The 16,730-nt window shown below is 42.7% G+C and overlaps 1 protein-coding gene across 2 annotated transcripts in view; it reads right to left on the bottom strand.

The window, feature by feature from the left end:
* The window catches only part of LOC127953873 (uncharacterized), a 48,423-nt gene that overhangs the window by 5,957 nt on the left and 25,736 nt on the right, over positions 1-16,730 (bottom strand). For both annotated transcript variants that reach the window (XR_008153351.1, XM_052553227.1), the window contains exon 2: positions 365-6,130. Coding sequence is in view for 1 of the 2 variants with exons in the window: in XM_052553227.1 (XP_052409187.1) it covers positions 365-6,112 (5,748 nt within the window). In the remaining variant the exon portion in view is untranslated. The remainder of the gene's footprint in view (positions 1-364; positions 6,131-16,730) is intronic.

The raw sequence follows: 16,730 nt of genomic DNA on the forward strand, positions 1-16,730 counted from the left end.
AGCCACCACCAGTTGCAAATAATACAGTATAACTCATACAATTACAGACCCACTAGAGTCAATGTATATATTATTATTATTATTATTATTATTATTACTGGGTTCTTTTTTTAATACAGGACAAATCAACCTCATCTCAGAAATGTGCTCATTTTTATTTTTAATCTAATTATGTGTGAGAGCTCACACGTGATATCACAAGTGTTCTGTTTTCATTTGAGTCAAGCACATTACATTGTGGGATACAGTGCGGTGTGTATTGCTATTTCTGAGTATGTTATTCCAAACATCAAAACATATTCTGATATCTGCTCTGTAAAAGAAGTTATTAATGAAGGGCATTTAATTTTAACGCAACACTTACTGCATGTGCAGCTTTCTGAACAGCCTCCATCAGACCAAAGAGTTTGCCTCCTACTAGTATTATGCCTGTGGTCCAGACAGCACACGCTTCATGAGCCCAGTGCTCTTTCGCCTCAGCCTCTGTCTGCAATCTATGAAGAGCCGTTGCACTGCCTTCCTCACCAGCAGAGGGAGAAGTTCCACTAAGTCTTCTCTGCAACAGCAGCTGTCTTTTGAATCTCATCCGCAAAGTGGGATGGGTTCTTATCTGTTCCCTAATTGCCCTTCTGCCCCTCCTGGGATGCCCACTGTGTCCTTGACTTGCCCTTTCCTGATCGGCATCCTTCTCACATGCACTCTGTGAGTTAATTTGCTCTGTGATGCAGCTGACCTCTGTCTCATTTGCACAGTTGGTGTTTTGCCTGAAATCATTCCTGTGTGTTGACGAAAGCATTTTTCGTGGTATGCAGTCCTCAGGATAATAGGGGCCACACAAGTCCCCAAGCTCTCTGTAATTTGCTGGCTTTCCACATAGGCAGCATGTTAGACACCTGTCAATTAGGCTTTTGTTAACTAAAGGCCCCTGGAGCATTACCGAGGAGTTTGATACTGCCTTGGTAACTGTGACTAGATTTTTCATTTTAGCTGCACACTTTTTCCTTGCCTGGCTGAGCATCTGCTCTTCCTCAGGCCTGTTGATGATGGTACAAAGAGATGCTGGCTCCAAAGAGCTGTCAATGTGTACATATGGTCTAAAGGAACATTTGTTGTTACTCATTGCTGAATACAAGTCTGATAATGTCCCTTTCACTGTTGGGCAGAGATCATTGCTGCATTTTTTCTTTATGTTAGGCCTCTTCACTACAACTTTGGGGACATTCATAACCTTTTTTTTTGGCCCAGGCTTTTTTTTCTCCTTTACTTTGTCATCTTCTGTTTGACTTGAGAGTTCCTCTTGTTTGATTTTGAGTGATGGCCGCCTGCCACGTTTGGGTTTTATTTGTGGTAAGCATAATTCTGTTGGTGGCTCCTCATACTGTATCTGTTCACTTGATTCAGGTAAAGAGATGGTGAGTGTAGGTGGGGAAAAAATATCAGTCTGTACAGGATCCTGTTGCTCCACAATGGGGATGCTTTCTGGTGGTTCAATGCCTTTTCTTCTCCTCTTTCGTTGCTTCAGATGCATCTCATGGTTGTTTTTAATGGCTCTCTGTTTGGCTAGCCTTGGTGTGTTGATAACGAGGCTCCCAGCCTCCAGGGCTACATCTGGTGCATCACTGCTCTCTACAGTGGCCCACTTTCTCCTCTTTTTCCTTGGAGTTTGAATTCCTGTATTTTGGGTCTCTTGTGTACTTATTGTATTCTCACCCACATTGTGAGTCACCTCAGGGATGTTCATCATCTCTGTCTGCTCCGATACCTGTGGCACTGGTTTTAATGTTGATTCTTCTGGTACAGTATCTGGTTGGATATTTACAGGTTGCTTTTTGGACCCCGGGGATGTGATTTTCTGAACCATTGCCTCATATTTAAGTCCCCTGCCTTTCCGAGGAGGCAAATATTTGGTTTTAGTGGGACACTGAGGAGGTACAGAAGGCATGTCACTGATTTCATCAGTGGGAGGGTTATCAGTGGTCACAGTGGTGCTTTCAGATTCTGGTTGCAAGTGTTGTCCTCTCTTTCGCTTTCCCTTTGCATTACATGCTCCTGTGACTGTATCTGATGAAGGCTCCTGTGTCTTCACTTCACTTTCTTGCACACCTTTCTTTCTCTTTATGGTTTCTGAAGACAGTAAACTGGATTTTGTTTTGAGGCAAACCACCTCTTCATTTGGTTGTTGAAGTGAATCTGTGGAAACATCCTTCTGCGAAGGTAATTCAAGATTTGAAGATTCAGTCTTACATGACTGATCCACAGTAGCATCCTGTATTTGTGAGTGTATGAACATTGCTGAAGGTTTCTCAGATGATTTATCATTCTCTTGCTCTTTAATTTCAGTCAGCTTTTCTTTTGTTTGTTTCCGTGATCTCAGCACCATGGACTTTTGATTTCTTGCTAAGGACTTCACACAACTACTGCCTAGAGTAGATTCCAAAGTGGAACCCACAGTTTCATCCTTAGTGGTGTCCACAACACCCACAAGTGTGTCCAAAGTGAATGCTGTGGTCACATCTTGCAAAATAAGTTCATGTGTACAGTGTGTGTCCTTGGTATGGTCTTTTGTAATTTGAACATTTTCATCTCGATTTATTGATTTGATCTTAGAAGTGATTCCTCTTGGTCGGCCTGGTCCTTTAGGTACTGAGCCCTCGATTGTCTTTGACTCTGCAGTGTTTTTACTTGGCTTTGGAACAAGTATTTCTCTTGCTAAAGCTGCAGGGTTTGAGCCTAGTTTAGAAACAGATTTAGAACCAGGTTTAGTACCTGGCTTTAAAGCAGATTTTGTACCAGGTTTTGTGTTTTCTGTGGGTCCTATGCATTTTAAACTTGTTTTGGGACCAGGTTTTATACAGGGCATAACGTCAGGTTTAAGTCCTGGTTTTAGACCAGGTTTTGAACTTGATTTTGGACTAGGCTTTGGTCCAGGTTTTAGATTTAATTTTGGACCAGGCTTTGGACCTGGTTTTGGACTTGGCTTCACACCTGGTTTTGGACCAGGCTTTGGACCTGGTTTCTTTCTCTCTTGAGGGCAGACTTTTGGGCTACTTTGTGAAACGTGGGAGCGAGTGCACATCCGTGATGGTAAACTCTCTGTCACAAGTTTTGGTGTTTGACTGCTAATATCCTGGTGGGCAGTTTCCATCTGGTCAAGAATAAGGGTACTTTTGCTGGAGGGCATACTGGGATTTTGGGCAGAAGGTGGAGCACTGTCTCCTTCTACACTAAGCTGCCTTCTGATTCCCACACTTGAATGCATTAGTCTTCTCCTGCCCCGTGCATGTTTCTTACCGAACATTCTTGTTTGTGCAGATGGGGCCATAGGCTCTGGTTTGGCTGAGGGAGTCACTGCACTGGGACAGCTTATCCCTGGTTCCATATCCTCATCCCCTTTTTTGGGAGACGGTGGGGTGTCAGCCCAAGATGGTGCTGTGTGCAGTATTGACTTGCCCGGCAACTGAGGAGAGTCAGGCTCCAGTACCTTTGCTTCACTACGATCGATGTGATGATCCCTAGCCTGAGCCAAAGGTGTTGTTTTCTCATTGAGAGCTGAGAAGCCACTCTTGCCAGTGTGAGGCTGAGGTGCAATGTCACATATGGCTGACCTCCTTTCATTGCTTCTGTGTTGTGTGTCATGGGCAAAGCATTCTGCAGTTTCTGTGTTGACTTGTAGCATGTTTCCCATTTCCTTAAATGTACTGCAGTCTTCTGCAAAGGAATCTTTTGGTCTTGCTCTATTATTAACGACCTCTTCTGCAGTTGTCAGACTCTTTTTTTCATCTCTCACCTCAGTGGAATTATGGGAGAGGACAGACGGCTGGTCCTCAAAGGTGTCCACTGGTCCTTCAGTGCATGTGAGGTTCTCTATGGGATCCTCACTCTTTGAATTTTCCTCTTTCTCCGGCAAATACAGATCAGTGCCTGAATTGCTGGGTGATGTTTTCACAAGCATTTCGGCATTGGTCTGTAGTTCTGATTTGAAATTTTCTGATTTTATTTCTGTTCCTTCATTACATTTGTGGTTAAGTTCAGAAAAACAGTTCATCTCTGATGAGTTTTCTTTTTCTGAGTCAAATTTGTTTTGCAGCCCTTGGTAGATATTTTCTTCTGTTTCATAAGAGTAACCTTCCTCTAATACTGCTTTGTTAATTTTATTAAAAAGAGAAGGACTTTTCTCATCCTCCAGCCACTTCTCTTGCTTTTCCGCAACCTCTCCTTTGCACTCTTGTTCTGCAGACAGCTTTCTTTGTCCAATTTCCTCCTCATCAGCCATCCTCTCAGTCCATGCTGACTCCTCAAAGTTCTCCTTTAGAGTGCTCTCTGAATGCTTTATGTCTGGTGGTGAATTGCTCTCTTGTTTCATAGGACTTGGAGCTGTTACACTGATAGAAGACCTCTTATCTCTAATGCAATGGAGAGAGCTGTTGGGCACTTCTCCAGTCAGTACTCTCTGAACTCTTGGGTCACAGTTGATATTATCCTCAGACGCTACACTCTGGAGACTTCGAACTGAGTCACCTGACCTAATGGATACATCGTCAGCTGAGTTTAAGGAGCATGTAGACAGTGTGTCAAGGCTGAGACGTGAGTGTGTCTGGGTTTGTGCTTGACCTTTTTCCTGACCAAAATAGTAGTAGCTCCTGTCCATCTGGTCCTCAGTGCTGCTAGAGTATCCTCCCTCCTGCAGTTCTGCTGTCATGGACCTGGAAATGGTGTAAGCATCGGATGGAGAAGGACCATGTTGGTTATCAGGACAAGATGACTCTTCCATACCCTTTAACTGACCTCTATAGTCTTCTCCCTTTTTTGGATGATTTCGCTTGCTGGTCTTTTTGTTAGCAATAAGGGCCTCGGACAGCAGAAGCTGCTGGACATTGTTGGAGATGTTTTCAACCTGAGATGTCAGGGCATTAAGGCTCCACAAACTGGGGTTGGACAAGAGCTTTTCTGAAAATCGTTCTTTCATGGAGCCAGAATAGCTCTGGGATTGGTGGTTCACACTGGGTGATGAATGAGTATGAGGAGGCATCAGCATATTTTGGTCTTGCAGACCTGCAGATGACGAAGCCCCGGGGTTGATCGGAGGTTGGCCATACTGAAATGAATCAGGGTTTGGCATTAAGGGGGAAGGTGTGGAATTGTACGATGGAGATCTTCCAACAGACCTTGCAGGTGAATGACTAGAACTTGGACTGCAGGTCTGATAGTATTGTTCTGGTGACCTTACAGATATATCTGTTATGCAGTAGTTTTGCTGGGGCTGATTGAAGTGCTGGAATTTCTGAAGGTTCTCTTGTGTACCAGACATTCCTTGCAGGGAACCCTGTTCAAATCCAGACCTTGATGGAGTTTGAGGATAACTGTAATTATTCGGAGGTCTGTATCCACTCTGCTTTAGACTGCTGTGATTGCCAAGTTGTCTTCCATACTGGGCATTAGATGGTATACCATAGCCTTTGTAGCCATGTGGCATTGCATTACATTTCTCCATATATGATGATGAAGATGGGTGTTGCGAGTGCTGGGGGAAATTGAGCTGACCCTGTGGATACATTAAAGGAGAAGGTGCAGGATTGGGTGGGAGGCCCTGTTGATGAGGACTTGTATAGGTTGGGGCAGAGGACTGCGAAGGTAGATGGCACTGACTTTGAGAGATAGCTAGCATGTTCTGCTCTAGGTACTGGGATGACGCACTGACCCCAGACTCCAGCCGTCCCACCATGTCCTGCTCAAACTGGGTCATCTGAGGTGACTCATCCCATTTTTGCTGCACGTGACGTTCACTCATGTACTGGGCTGTGAATCCAGTGCCCATGTGATTGCTGTAGCCAGCCTGCAGATGCTGGTTTGGAGTTTTGGCTCCTCTATAAGGTTTTTTAGTCTGAGTACCACTCGTGCTGGTATAGATGGGATAGGTCTGCTGTCCATAACAGTCTTTAGAACCCGCTCCTGCTGTTGACATCCCTCCAGCAGCTAGAGAGTGTGGCTCGTAGCCTTGTCTGGACTGGCTGTGATGATGTCTATAACTCTCAAGGTGTGATAATTCTTGAGGTTCCTGCTGGTAGCAGTGCTGGTTGCCATGGAAACCACTCCGCTCTCTGAAGGACTGCATGACTCCGGCTAGGGGGCTCTTTGGAAAGAGAGAGAAAAAATAGAAAGAGAGAGGCTGTGCTTAGTGGTTTCTTTTCTTTTTGTTTTATGAGTGATCATTCTCTCATTAAATTAATTTGCATTCATTTCTGTGTTTGTCCTAAAACAAATCATATTACAATATACACACACTCATTCATAAAATCAAATCAGATATCTCTCAACGAGAGATAAAATTTTACTCTCTCTTACTGCAGCTGCAATCAATCATTGTTGTACATTATAGATCTAGGAATCTGAGCCTATCTTGTATATGTTTTGGTGGTAGCATCCTCTGTGGTAAGTACCTATGATACGTACAGCTACAGTATTACTATTAGGTAACACTTTAAAATAGGAACCAATTATCACTATTAACTAGTTGCTTATTAGCATGCCTATTAACATAGAAAACTGGAGAACTGGACCTTAAAAAATAGTACAACCCTGTTATTATTATTATTATTATTGATTTTCTTAAACACACAATGGTTTTAAAGGATGTGTTCATGAAAACCATGTACACAAACAAACAAAGCATTTTATTATTGGTTCATGAAGTGTTATATTAAAATAAATATTGTGCATGTGCAATAACATTATTCTATTATTGGTGTTGCTTTGTTTTTGGTCTGCGTTATTTGCATATATCTTGCCCAGCTATTTAATACAGTTGTCAATGTGATTTTCTGGTAAAATTCTTTTCTCTCAGCAGTGAGTTCAAAGTAGCAAGTGTGTGTTTTGTAGGCATAGATGGAGGCTGTTCAATTTCTCCACTCCAGTGCTGTAGGCCTGTCAAGGGATGGCCGCCCAGTCCCATCAGACACACACATTATTCATCTCACTAGCGCACTGTCTGAAGCCATCAGGCCCAAGAGCAACGTGCTCCCCTCTTAGCAGCCTCCCGAGAGACCCCACCATCCACTACTGCTTCAGTTGTGCTTGTTTGCTGCTCTGCTTGTTTACACAGTGACCCAAATAGGTCCGCTCGGGATCTATGCTTTAAGCCTTTAAAAATGCATACAGTATGTGGTTGAATGTGCAAGCTGGCCAGAGTGAGCAAATGACGTGATTGATCCTGCTTTCCCTTCCGTATATTATTGCAACTGCATTTTTTTTGCGGAATCATTGACATTCAGATCATCTTGGTTGAACATACAGCATGACATCCACTGTGTGCAGCTGATTAAAGACTTGTGTGTGGCTGTGTTGCTGAGAGCATGGTCTAAAAGGTACAGTAAGTTTTCTAGGTCTGCTGAGAGGGCAGAATTTGTCTCCTGGGGTGCCCAATAATGATAAAGCTACTCTTACTGTAGAACTAACCATGAGTGTAGCAGCATGGACTGGCCCATGTCCAAAATGAGTCCAAATCTATGGCTATATTTCTCAAACTTAGTTTCTGTAGTGCTACAAAGTAGGTGTGAATGGATACCAACTTTAAAAACGATATGTTAGTAAAATTCTATTCCTATTTCCTTGATTCATAGGCGCTGTTTGCAGTGTTTCTTCTTGGTCTTGTATTTTTTAGGCTTGCTGATGCAGAAACAGAGACTGTGGAGGAATATGTTTAAGCCAGCTGTGAGTGCAATGAGCTTCTACGTACTTTAAGGCAGAATTCCCCATGAGATTTTTCACTACAGAATGCAATCATTCATTAACAGTAGAGTGACTGCATTTATAAATAGAATATGCTCTGTTATGTCTGCATGTGTGTTTATCTCAAATGCAGTCAATAACCTTTCGTTGATTACATCACCTCTGGAGGCAGGTTTCACTGTCGCTCTCAGATTGAGCATTGGGCAATCATATCTCAATTATGCATTTCCTATGGATTATGCAGGGAAATGTGGAAAGGTCTCTTAAAAATCTCTAAAATTTCTGAAATATATGAAAGAAGTGAAAATAGTGGAGAGGGGCGAGGCCGAGAGCCTTGGGAACAGAGCGAGGCCAGTGGAGTGATGGGAAATCAGCGACACCTGTGACACTGATTTGTGCGACAAATAAAAAAAACAATTGTCGGCGAGTGGCTGTCACGCTGTTTTGTGGTTATTTTGTAATGAAATTCTTTATTTGAATGTCTGCCGGTTCCCGCCTCCTTCTTCACGAGATTATGAAGTTTTAAATTACACTGGTTCCGAAACCCGGGAGGAAGAAGGGACATGCTGCCGAAGATCCCTTGCCGCTGGGGTGAATCTGCGGTGCCATTGAGCAGGCGTAGCAGTCTTGCGCCTTGGACGCTCGGGTCGGTGGGCTGGAGTGAGATTCCGGGGACGGATGAGCTCACTGCCGGCTGCCCGTGATATGGAGGGGCGGCTGCCATCCATGAGGGAGTGGAGGAGTTGGCAGCTGTCTGCCAGGGAGCCCGAGCCTGCTGCCATCCGCCTGAATGGGGAGGAGCAGGGAAGAGATTGGAAGGATACAAAAGAGGAGCGACGACAGTGAAGTATGATAGAGAACCAGGCCTGGGCTTTATTTTGTGTTTTGTTTTTATTTGTGCATGACAGTCGTCCGCGAGGGGCTGTCACACTGTTTTTAGTTTATTTTGTTATTATAGGCATTATTTGAATATCCGCAGGTTCCCGCCTCCTTCTTCCTGATGATTGTAAAGTTTACATTATTACAATCTGAAAGAAATATAATTTTTAACTCTAAATTATTATTTAGTACTGAAAAGTACTTTTTTTGTTCTATTCTTTCAGCATTTATTTATGTCCACTACAGTCACTTATCACGTTCTAAGTTGATTTTTCATATAATTTGGAGCACATGCAGTCAAGCACTGTATTAAATCAAATTCCCCGCTTTAGAAGAAAGGTGAAGGAATATTCTCACACTGATGGATTGGAGAAATATTAAATCAATAAACCAGCTCTCTGGCATTTTCCGGATCCTTCATACAACAGCTTAGTTATGAGATTGAGGGGCACAAGGCACAAGAAAGACAATCTGCACATAAGGAGCTTTCAACCAAAGCAAACATTGAGTCAGGAAAGAAGATGCCAAGGAAGAGGGAAAGGAGGCAGGAGTGAAGGTCGGGGTAGGGGGTTGATTCAATTTCTGTGCAGTCCGTTTAGGACATGAATTAAATTTGAGGATCAAATTTCAATCTGTTTCTTGTAAGAACTGCACACACATGGTAGATGCATTAATTTAGTAAAACCATACTTTACAACCTGAATCCAAAGGTAAGTAGCGTGTTCTAGAGATGATTTGGGGTTGAAAATATTATTATATAAAGTTTTCCAGAGGTGGCTCATATGGCTTTGTATGGTTCACAGTGGACTGAAAGACGTTAAATCAGATTGGAGGGTTTCAACTGGACTTTCTGTCTTGGCCAGGCGCGAGGCCTATCTCTCAGAGATGTCATTTTGATTGACATCACTGCGGCTTTTCACTGACCTTTAAAAGAACACAACCATAGAGAGAAACAGCAGTCTCCAGAAAATAAAAGGTGAAATGCATTATCCGCAATGGATGCCTGGAGTGTTTAGAACATTCTGTTCTTCTTCATGGTATTTCAAGTGTTGTTGTACTGCTCACCAATTTACCTTGAAAAAGAAATTTGAGTAAAAAGGCATATCCGGTCACACTTTATTTGAAGGTAAAATTTTCGCCATTAACAAACCGTTAACTATGACTTAATTTGCTGCTTATTAATTGTTAGCAAGGTAGTTGGATGTAGAATATTGTCATGCAGAATTATAAGTATCCTACTAATAAACAGTCAATATATTAATAATAGGCATATAAATAAGCAACTAATGAGAAATAACCGAATTAAGTGTAACCGCATTCTATTGCAGTCTATTACAAGACTAAAGGAAAGGTTAATAAAGAGTACAATATATATATTTTCTTAATTACAAATGAATCAGGTTCATGTATTTTCCAATTAACTTAAAATGTCCCAATTTGAACAATTTTCAATAATTTACCTTTGCAGTAAGCATTACGATCTACACCATATAGTACACATTTCTATTTTGCAGGACAACACTCCACACAAACCAGTTTGGAATTGTACTTATAATTTTTTTTAAACTGTAAACCCAATTTGTGTTGGTACTAGTCACTGAAAAAAAGATATGACTGCTTATAGATATTATGTGATAAAAGGATTACGTAAGACCTTTTCAAATGTGGTGATGCTGTATATAACCGTCTTTTTAAAAATCATGAGTCATAATATAAAAATGTGATAATGACTGCATCAGACTGCAAGGATGACTTGCGCAGAAGACACAAATCCTCCAATTAGCTTAGAATTGCACTCAATGCTTTCCCTCTCGAATACATTGAGTTATGTTGTTGCTTCCTCTATTAAGAGTGCAGAGAGTGCCCTTTAAATGCTGAAACCTGCCACCGTTGGCATGGTGATGCTAAGGGGAGTGAAAAAGCAAACCTGCCCTCCCTACAGTGAGGTGCCTAGTGCCCAGTTCATCTGTGCCAGTGTTGCTCAAGGCATCACACCTCAGGGGTCTGAAATGAGAGCTGTTCAGAGAGGGAATGGCATGGTGAGAACCCTCTCCCTGTGATCGATTTTTGTCTGTGCATTAGAGTATGTGATACTAGGCGAAAGACGGGGGTGGGGGGGTTTGGATGTGTTTGTGAGGACGGAGGTAAATCAGCTCTAAAGCTCCTCTCCGAGAGCCAGAATAAAACCTAAATAAGATTGAAGGGCATGTTTGCACCAGCACGATAGGCTTTAAGCTGCTTTATGGCAGACTTAAGAAACATAAATGCTGACTGCTGATGGCGCACAACATCTCTCAATTCTTAGATGCAGAGAACGACAGATGCAGCCTCCGTGGCAACAAAGAACAAGCCTGTGAGTGCGCATATAACCAGGCACACGGTATCTGGGGAATTGTGAAGCTACATTTAAAAGAAAGAGCTGCTATAAATTGGGGCGCAAGGCTGATTTATATTCTTCAGCAGGTCTGCGTGTGCAGGAGAGGGCATTAGCCTAGCGAAGGGGTGAGATGCAGCAGATGTAGAGAGAGGGAGGTTTTGCGGCAGGTGAGAGTGCTGCGCTCTAGTCTCCCAGTGCTGCGCTCCAGTGAAGCAGCGCTCCGCTTTGATCTCACCCTCTCTCTGTTGATGCGCTCCGCTGTGGCCACGCTCTCCACACCCCAGCTCGCACTCACGCTCACTACGTTTCGTTCTCCCAGCGCATTTTCCGTCCCGAAGATCGCTTGCATTGATCTTTCAGATGGAATGAGAAGTCTCAAATGGTGGCGTGCCGAGGGATTATTTTCTTTGAGACAGACTTCATCAATAATGCTGGTACAAAGGCACAATGACATTACTGGCCTGAAATGCTATATGCCTTGCTGCGCTCAATAAGGGCATAGTCATTTATTTCTCCCTGTGAGGCACGCCACTTCGTGCTCTCTCCTGTTTGGTGCCACTTCAGATCGGCTAAGTGATGATGCGAAGCGGTCGCAGTGTCTCTCACGCTACCGATATCTCTCTCTCTCTTTCACACATATTTTCTTTTGGTCTCATATATCTGCACTGCACCCCTGCTCTGTCCCATTTTGGCTCCACCTTAACTACAGATTAACCTTTCTACCCTGAAGTGGAGGACACGCTGGCAGTGACCTTGAGACGACGCTGTGTGTTGTTGCAATCAGGAGCTGTGGAACAGTGACAGACAAAGGCCTTGGCTCAAAACCAAATCAGCTGCCTACCTAGTTGGTGTTTCTGGTCAACACATGCATTGGTTCATAGGTGTTTTCTAATGTTTCCTTAGTGGTTCTTAAAAATGCTGTCTAGTAGGCTTTGATGCCTAAAAGTTCTGCACAATATCCAAACATGCTGTCTGCGCAGACAAGTCACTACCTCAGCTGGCTGCCCCAAAATGCTGCATTTACATACAGTATGGCCCCAAAACATGCTGACTAAGTTAGATCACTATGTTTTGAAACACAGCCCATGTTTATCCACACACCACTACCCCTTTTGTACTTTACTCTATTGCATTTCTCATGGGCATCTTCCCAGACAGAAAGCAGTTACTACCCAGATCCGTGAAATTCATGCGGGCCAGATGTGGGCCAGATCTGGGCCGAAACATAAGGGTAGCAATGGAAGAATAAAAATTTTGATTCTTCCATTGCTATCAGTTCCCAGCGTGGCATAAGTCGCGTTTCCATGACCCTTCAAATTGAAAATGAAAATTGAAAATACGCCTTAATGGAAACGACAATTTTGCAAGAACTCTCATACATCACAAGAAAGCATGAGGTGGTTTTTCAGGCAATTCAAAAAGGAATATATATATATATATATATATATATATATATATATATGTGTGTGTGTGTGTGTGTGTGTGTGTGTGTGTGTGTGTGTTTTGCATTTACAGGTCTCCTGGCATACGTAAAAGTCACATGATTAATCTTTAATCCAACCTGTTGTTATCTCAGAATAAACCCTGATAGGGTGATCAGGACTCCGACACGAAGCGGATGGGTCTTGTATCAGCCTGAAGAGGTTTATTCTGATATAACAACTGGCTTGTTTTTACAATATATGTTTTTAATTGTTATAAATTAATTCTGATGTCTTCCATTGTAACACACAGTGGTAAAGTGTTTGCAGTCACAAGATGGAACCATACAGTCAACATTAGCGGAGTGACTCTTTAAGCATATTAGTACCGGTCGAGATAACTCGTAGTACCCGGATAAGCAGTGTTTTATTCAATTTGACAGTTGTTATCTAGGAATAACATACCGCTGGATAGTGCAATTGACCAATCAGAGTCAAGTATTTCACAGAGCCGTGTAATAATGTACTAAAACATCCAAGAAAAATAGTCACATAACATCAGCTAATGGAAACGCCGTCAATTCTCAAAAGTTTTAAAATATCTATAAAGTTTTGAGCTAATCTATAATGGAAACCTGGCTATAAATATCTGTCTATCTGTTTATCTCCCTGCCATAATTGTCAGATGGGCAGTTTAGTGGAAGGACATAACAGTCACTACTCTGTTTGAATGACCAATATGCATATCTCTAAAGCTTGAACACAAGATTGGGCCAATTTGATCTATTTTACATAGCAGATCATTTCATCTCATGCCCCTAGGAGACAGAACCATCAGAGACTGTCGCTTTTCTGCTCCAGCAGTGACAGCTGACACGGACACTCACTTGGTTTGGGCTTTTATTTTGGTAAAAATGCAGGATGAGTGAAAAAACTGTCTGAAATTCAAGGTTGCCAGGTAGAGGATGCACAATAAAGGACATTATAATGCTATTAAAGGAGAAAAGAAGAAAGCGGTGTAAAACTAACTGGTGGTAATGTTTGGGGAGTAGCAGAAGTGCACATGCTGGGGTCTTTTCTCATATTTTGTGGCAGAACCTCAGGCGATTCCCGGAAGGTGCCCTTGATGTTCCCGGTCTCTTCATGCTCCATGTATGGTATGTCATCCCAACTTTCTTCCTTATCAACCACCGTTCTGTTACCTGAGGAATGAGCAGGGAAATTTTCTAGTGGTGAAAATCCAGATGGACTGACACTAAAAGCCTCTCTTTCAGCAGTCCACTGACAGCATGGATGAAATCAGAGCAGGGTGAAGGGGTAGACTGCAGGCAAAGCGGGAATGAGATAGTAGATGAGGAAGGGAGGGAGGGAAAGATGGTTGAAGATGGAATGGAGATTCGGTTTTGCCATTGATTTCCCACCCCCCTCTTTTCTTTGTGGCAACCTCATCTAGTGGAATCAAATTGACTTTGGGAAGAGGCTCCCAATGTCTTGTGAAATCCTGTTTTGGATCTATTGGTTGGTTTCTTTAAGACCCTAATGCTGACCGCCTCCAAATGCATCTGTGCTCACTTCCTTCAGAACGCAAATGCACACATCCACGCAACAACATGCTCTTTGACAGAGCATACGATTCTTTCTATCTTGCCGAGGCTGGGGTAGGTGGTGGGGGAGAGGATTTGCTCTTTGAAAAGTGCCCACCGATTCGATTGCTCTGTCAGAAATGCTTTATCTGATGCTTAGTGAGTCTGCGGTTTGCGAATAAGGTCTAAGACAAAGGGACGCACGGGCTTTGGCATATTTATTTCCCGCTTTCTTTCATTCTCTTGTTGTCCTTCTCTCTTGCTGTCTCTCTCTCTGTCCAAGACTTCCGTGCCGCTGTTTGCTAGGGGGCTGTGAGTGTGTATGTGTGATGGGGGAGTGTGGACAGGGATGGGTGAGTGAAAATGTGCTGGTGGATCTCAGCCAAGCCAGTAGAGGGCTGGGGGAGTCAGGATTCTTTGTTCTTTGTTGATGAAAAGCACCACTGGATCTCATCTAGCTCAGCCTGACATCAGGACACTTCACAAGCAGCCGGTTCACCGTGATTATATTAAACCCAGGCCCAAATTACTCCAGTCGCCCTAATTAAACTTTAATCTCCGATACCACACAAATTACCTGCAACGTAATTGACCGAAGATCTGTGATTTAAAGAGGGCCGTGTTTGCGGCTGCAAGCTAACAGGGATGGATGCAGGGATAGACTGAAGGTCATGTCCTCCTGCTGGGGAAACATCTCTTTCTCTCTCTTCTTTTTTGAGCAGATAGAGGACAGTGGTGTCCATGCTGCTCTGATAATGGAGCAGTCACTTGAGGTTCCTGTCTGACTCAATGTGCCCTGCACCTGGGTAAAATCTACACAATAGCACTCCAGTTCTCTGTCTCTCATCTGCCTGTCTCATACTGTCACCCTCTATCTCTTTCTAATGCGGTCCCTGTGCCAGTATTCTTTCTCTTTCACCAACAGATCTCATTTGGTTATCTTCAAATTTCCTGTGCTGGAATGTGTGTGTGCATGCAGTGTTGTAATTAAGAAACACGATTGATTGCTGTTGATTTGACACTGGGCCAGCAGGTGTTTGAAACACCACCCTCAAGCTTTTCAAGACCTATTCAAAGAGAAGATCTTTCATATGAGCCGGGATAGTTTCTCCTCCCTTAGACACAATCCTTCAAGACTGCAAAGAGAGTTTCACAGAGATGAGAGATGGAGGAGAAGGAGATAAATATGGCAAGAGCAACACATAAAGAAGACAATGAAAGACAACAATCCATATGAGCATAACTTGCATAACAAATGCAAATGTTTGGGTAATATATTGCCATGTAGGAATAAGGCCTGTTTTATTATTTGTTTTATATTTATTATTTGGGTATCTAGCTAAAACTTTCATTAATTCTATAAGATTCTCTTCAAACTTTCATTAATTCTATAAGATTCTCTTCAAACTTTCATTAATTCTATAAGATTCTCTTCAAACTTTCATTTATTCTATAAGATTCTCTTCAAATGCTGCTCTACCATGGTAGCAGCTGACCTGAAAGATAAAATGATTAGAGACTTTTACAAATACCTGCTGTAGTGCCCCTTGTGGCAATGCCGAGAAAGCAGATTTCGGAACTCTACAAAGTGTGAAATCGAATTTGCATATTTGCGTGAAGTACGTTTCAGGCCTTAGCCTGGCTGCGTTTGAGATTCTACAGTCATTTTTATAAACTGGACCAACTATGAATAGCAGCTATGAGGGTTTGAGGCTGAGATGAAATGTGTTTGCGTGCTTGTTTGTGTTTTTCAAGGGAGGGCTGTGTGCTTGTGCATAGTGGTTTGTGCTAGGGCTATGTCTGCACATACATGAGCCCTGGATGATAAATGTGTGTGTACTGCATGACAGGTTGTTTTAGGATATTAACTCAGCGGCTCAGTGTACGCCTTACAGGCTCCTGACTCAATGCTGTTTGGGGGTTTTAACCAAGTATATCAGCACAGCTGAGCCTCCCTGGAGAGGTACCATCAATCTGAAAATATTTTTAACCTAAGCAACATTCAGTACCTCTCTTCACAGTGCTATTTATGTAGGACTTTCATAATGCACGTCTTGGGATCTTAAATCGTTGAAGGACTTTTACACCCCAAATCTGATTCAAAATCAAAACACTCCGACTTTTCAAAAAAAAAAAAAAAAACAATTTTTCAAAGCCTTTTGACAGCTTAATGTGTGGAAAATGGCAGAAAATTACAAATCCTAAATGTTCCATTACTCTGTGTTTTAGTTGGAAAAGGGCAGTGTGCACATTCTTCAAATTTGATCCTTTTGCGTTCCATGAAAGAAAGTCCGAAAAACATGAGGGTGAATATATGATCACAGATTTTCCTTTTTTTGGAATTAAATAACCTTTTAATTCACAACCCAAATAAAACCCTGCATATTCAGATCAAGTAGTCCATGCAAATCCTGTCTTGTGAGTATGGCTCAGATAATGGTCTCTTAAAGGCATTGGCATTTGCCTGTGTTGGGTGCTTTGACACAGCGCCACGCAGGAGTCGTGTCTGCACATACATTCTCTGACAGCTTAGAGCTTTGAGGCTGGAGAACACTGTCTCTCCCTCACAAGATCCCCATCTGCACACATGCGAGAGAGGAAGACAGAGAGGTAGCGGCGGGGGGAGTTGTGCGTGAAAAGCGTGAAAGCAAATGATGCCGTCGGCCTGCTAAGTCTCTCACCAGAAGGCGCAAACAGCCATGCCTGAGAAAGCAGCTTAACAGCACACACAGGAAGTTCAGGGCT

The sequence above is a fragment of the Carassius gibelio genome, chromosome B3 (assembly GCF_023724105.1).
Source record: "Carassius gibelio isolate Cgi1373 ecotype wild population from Czech Republic chromosome B3, carGib1.2-hapl.c, whole genome shotgun sequence".
NCBI lineage: Eukaryota > Metazoa > Chordata > Actinopteri > Cypriniformes > Cyprinidae > Carassius > Carassius gibelio.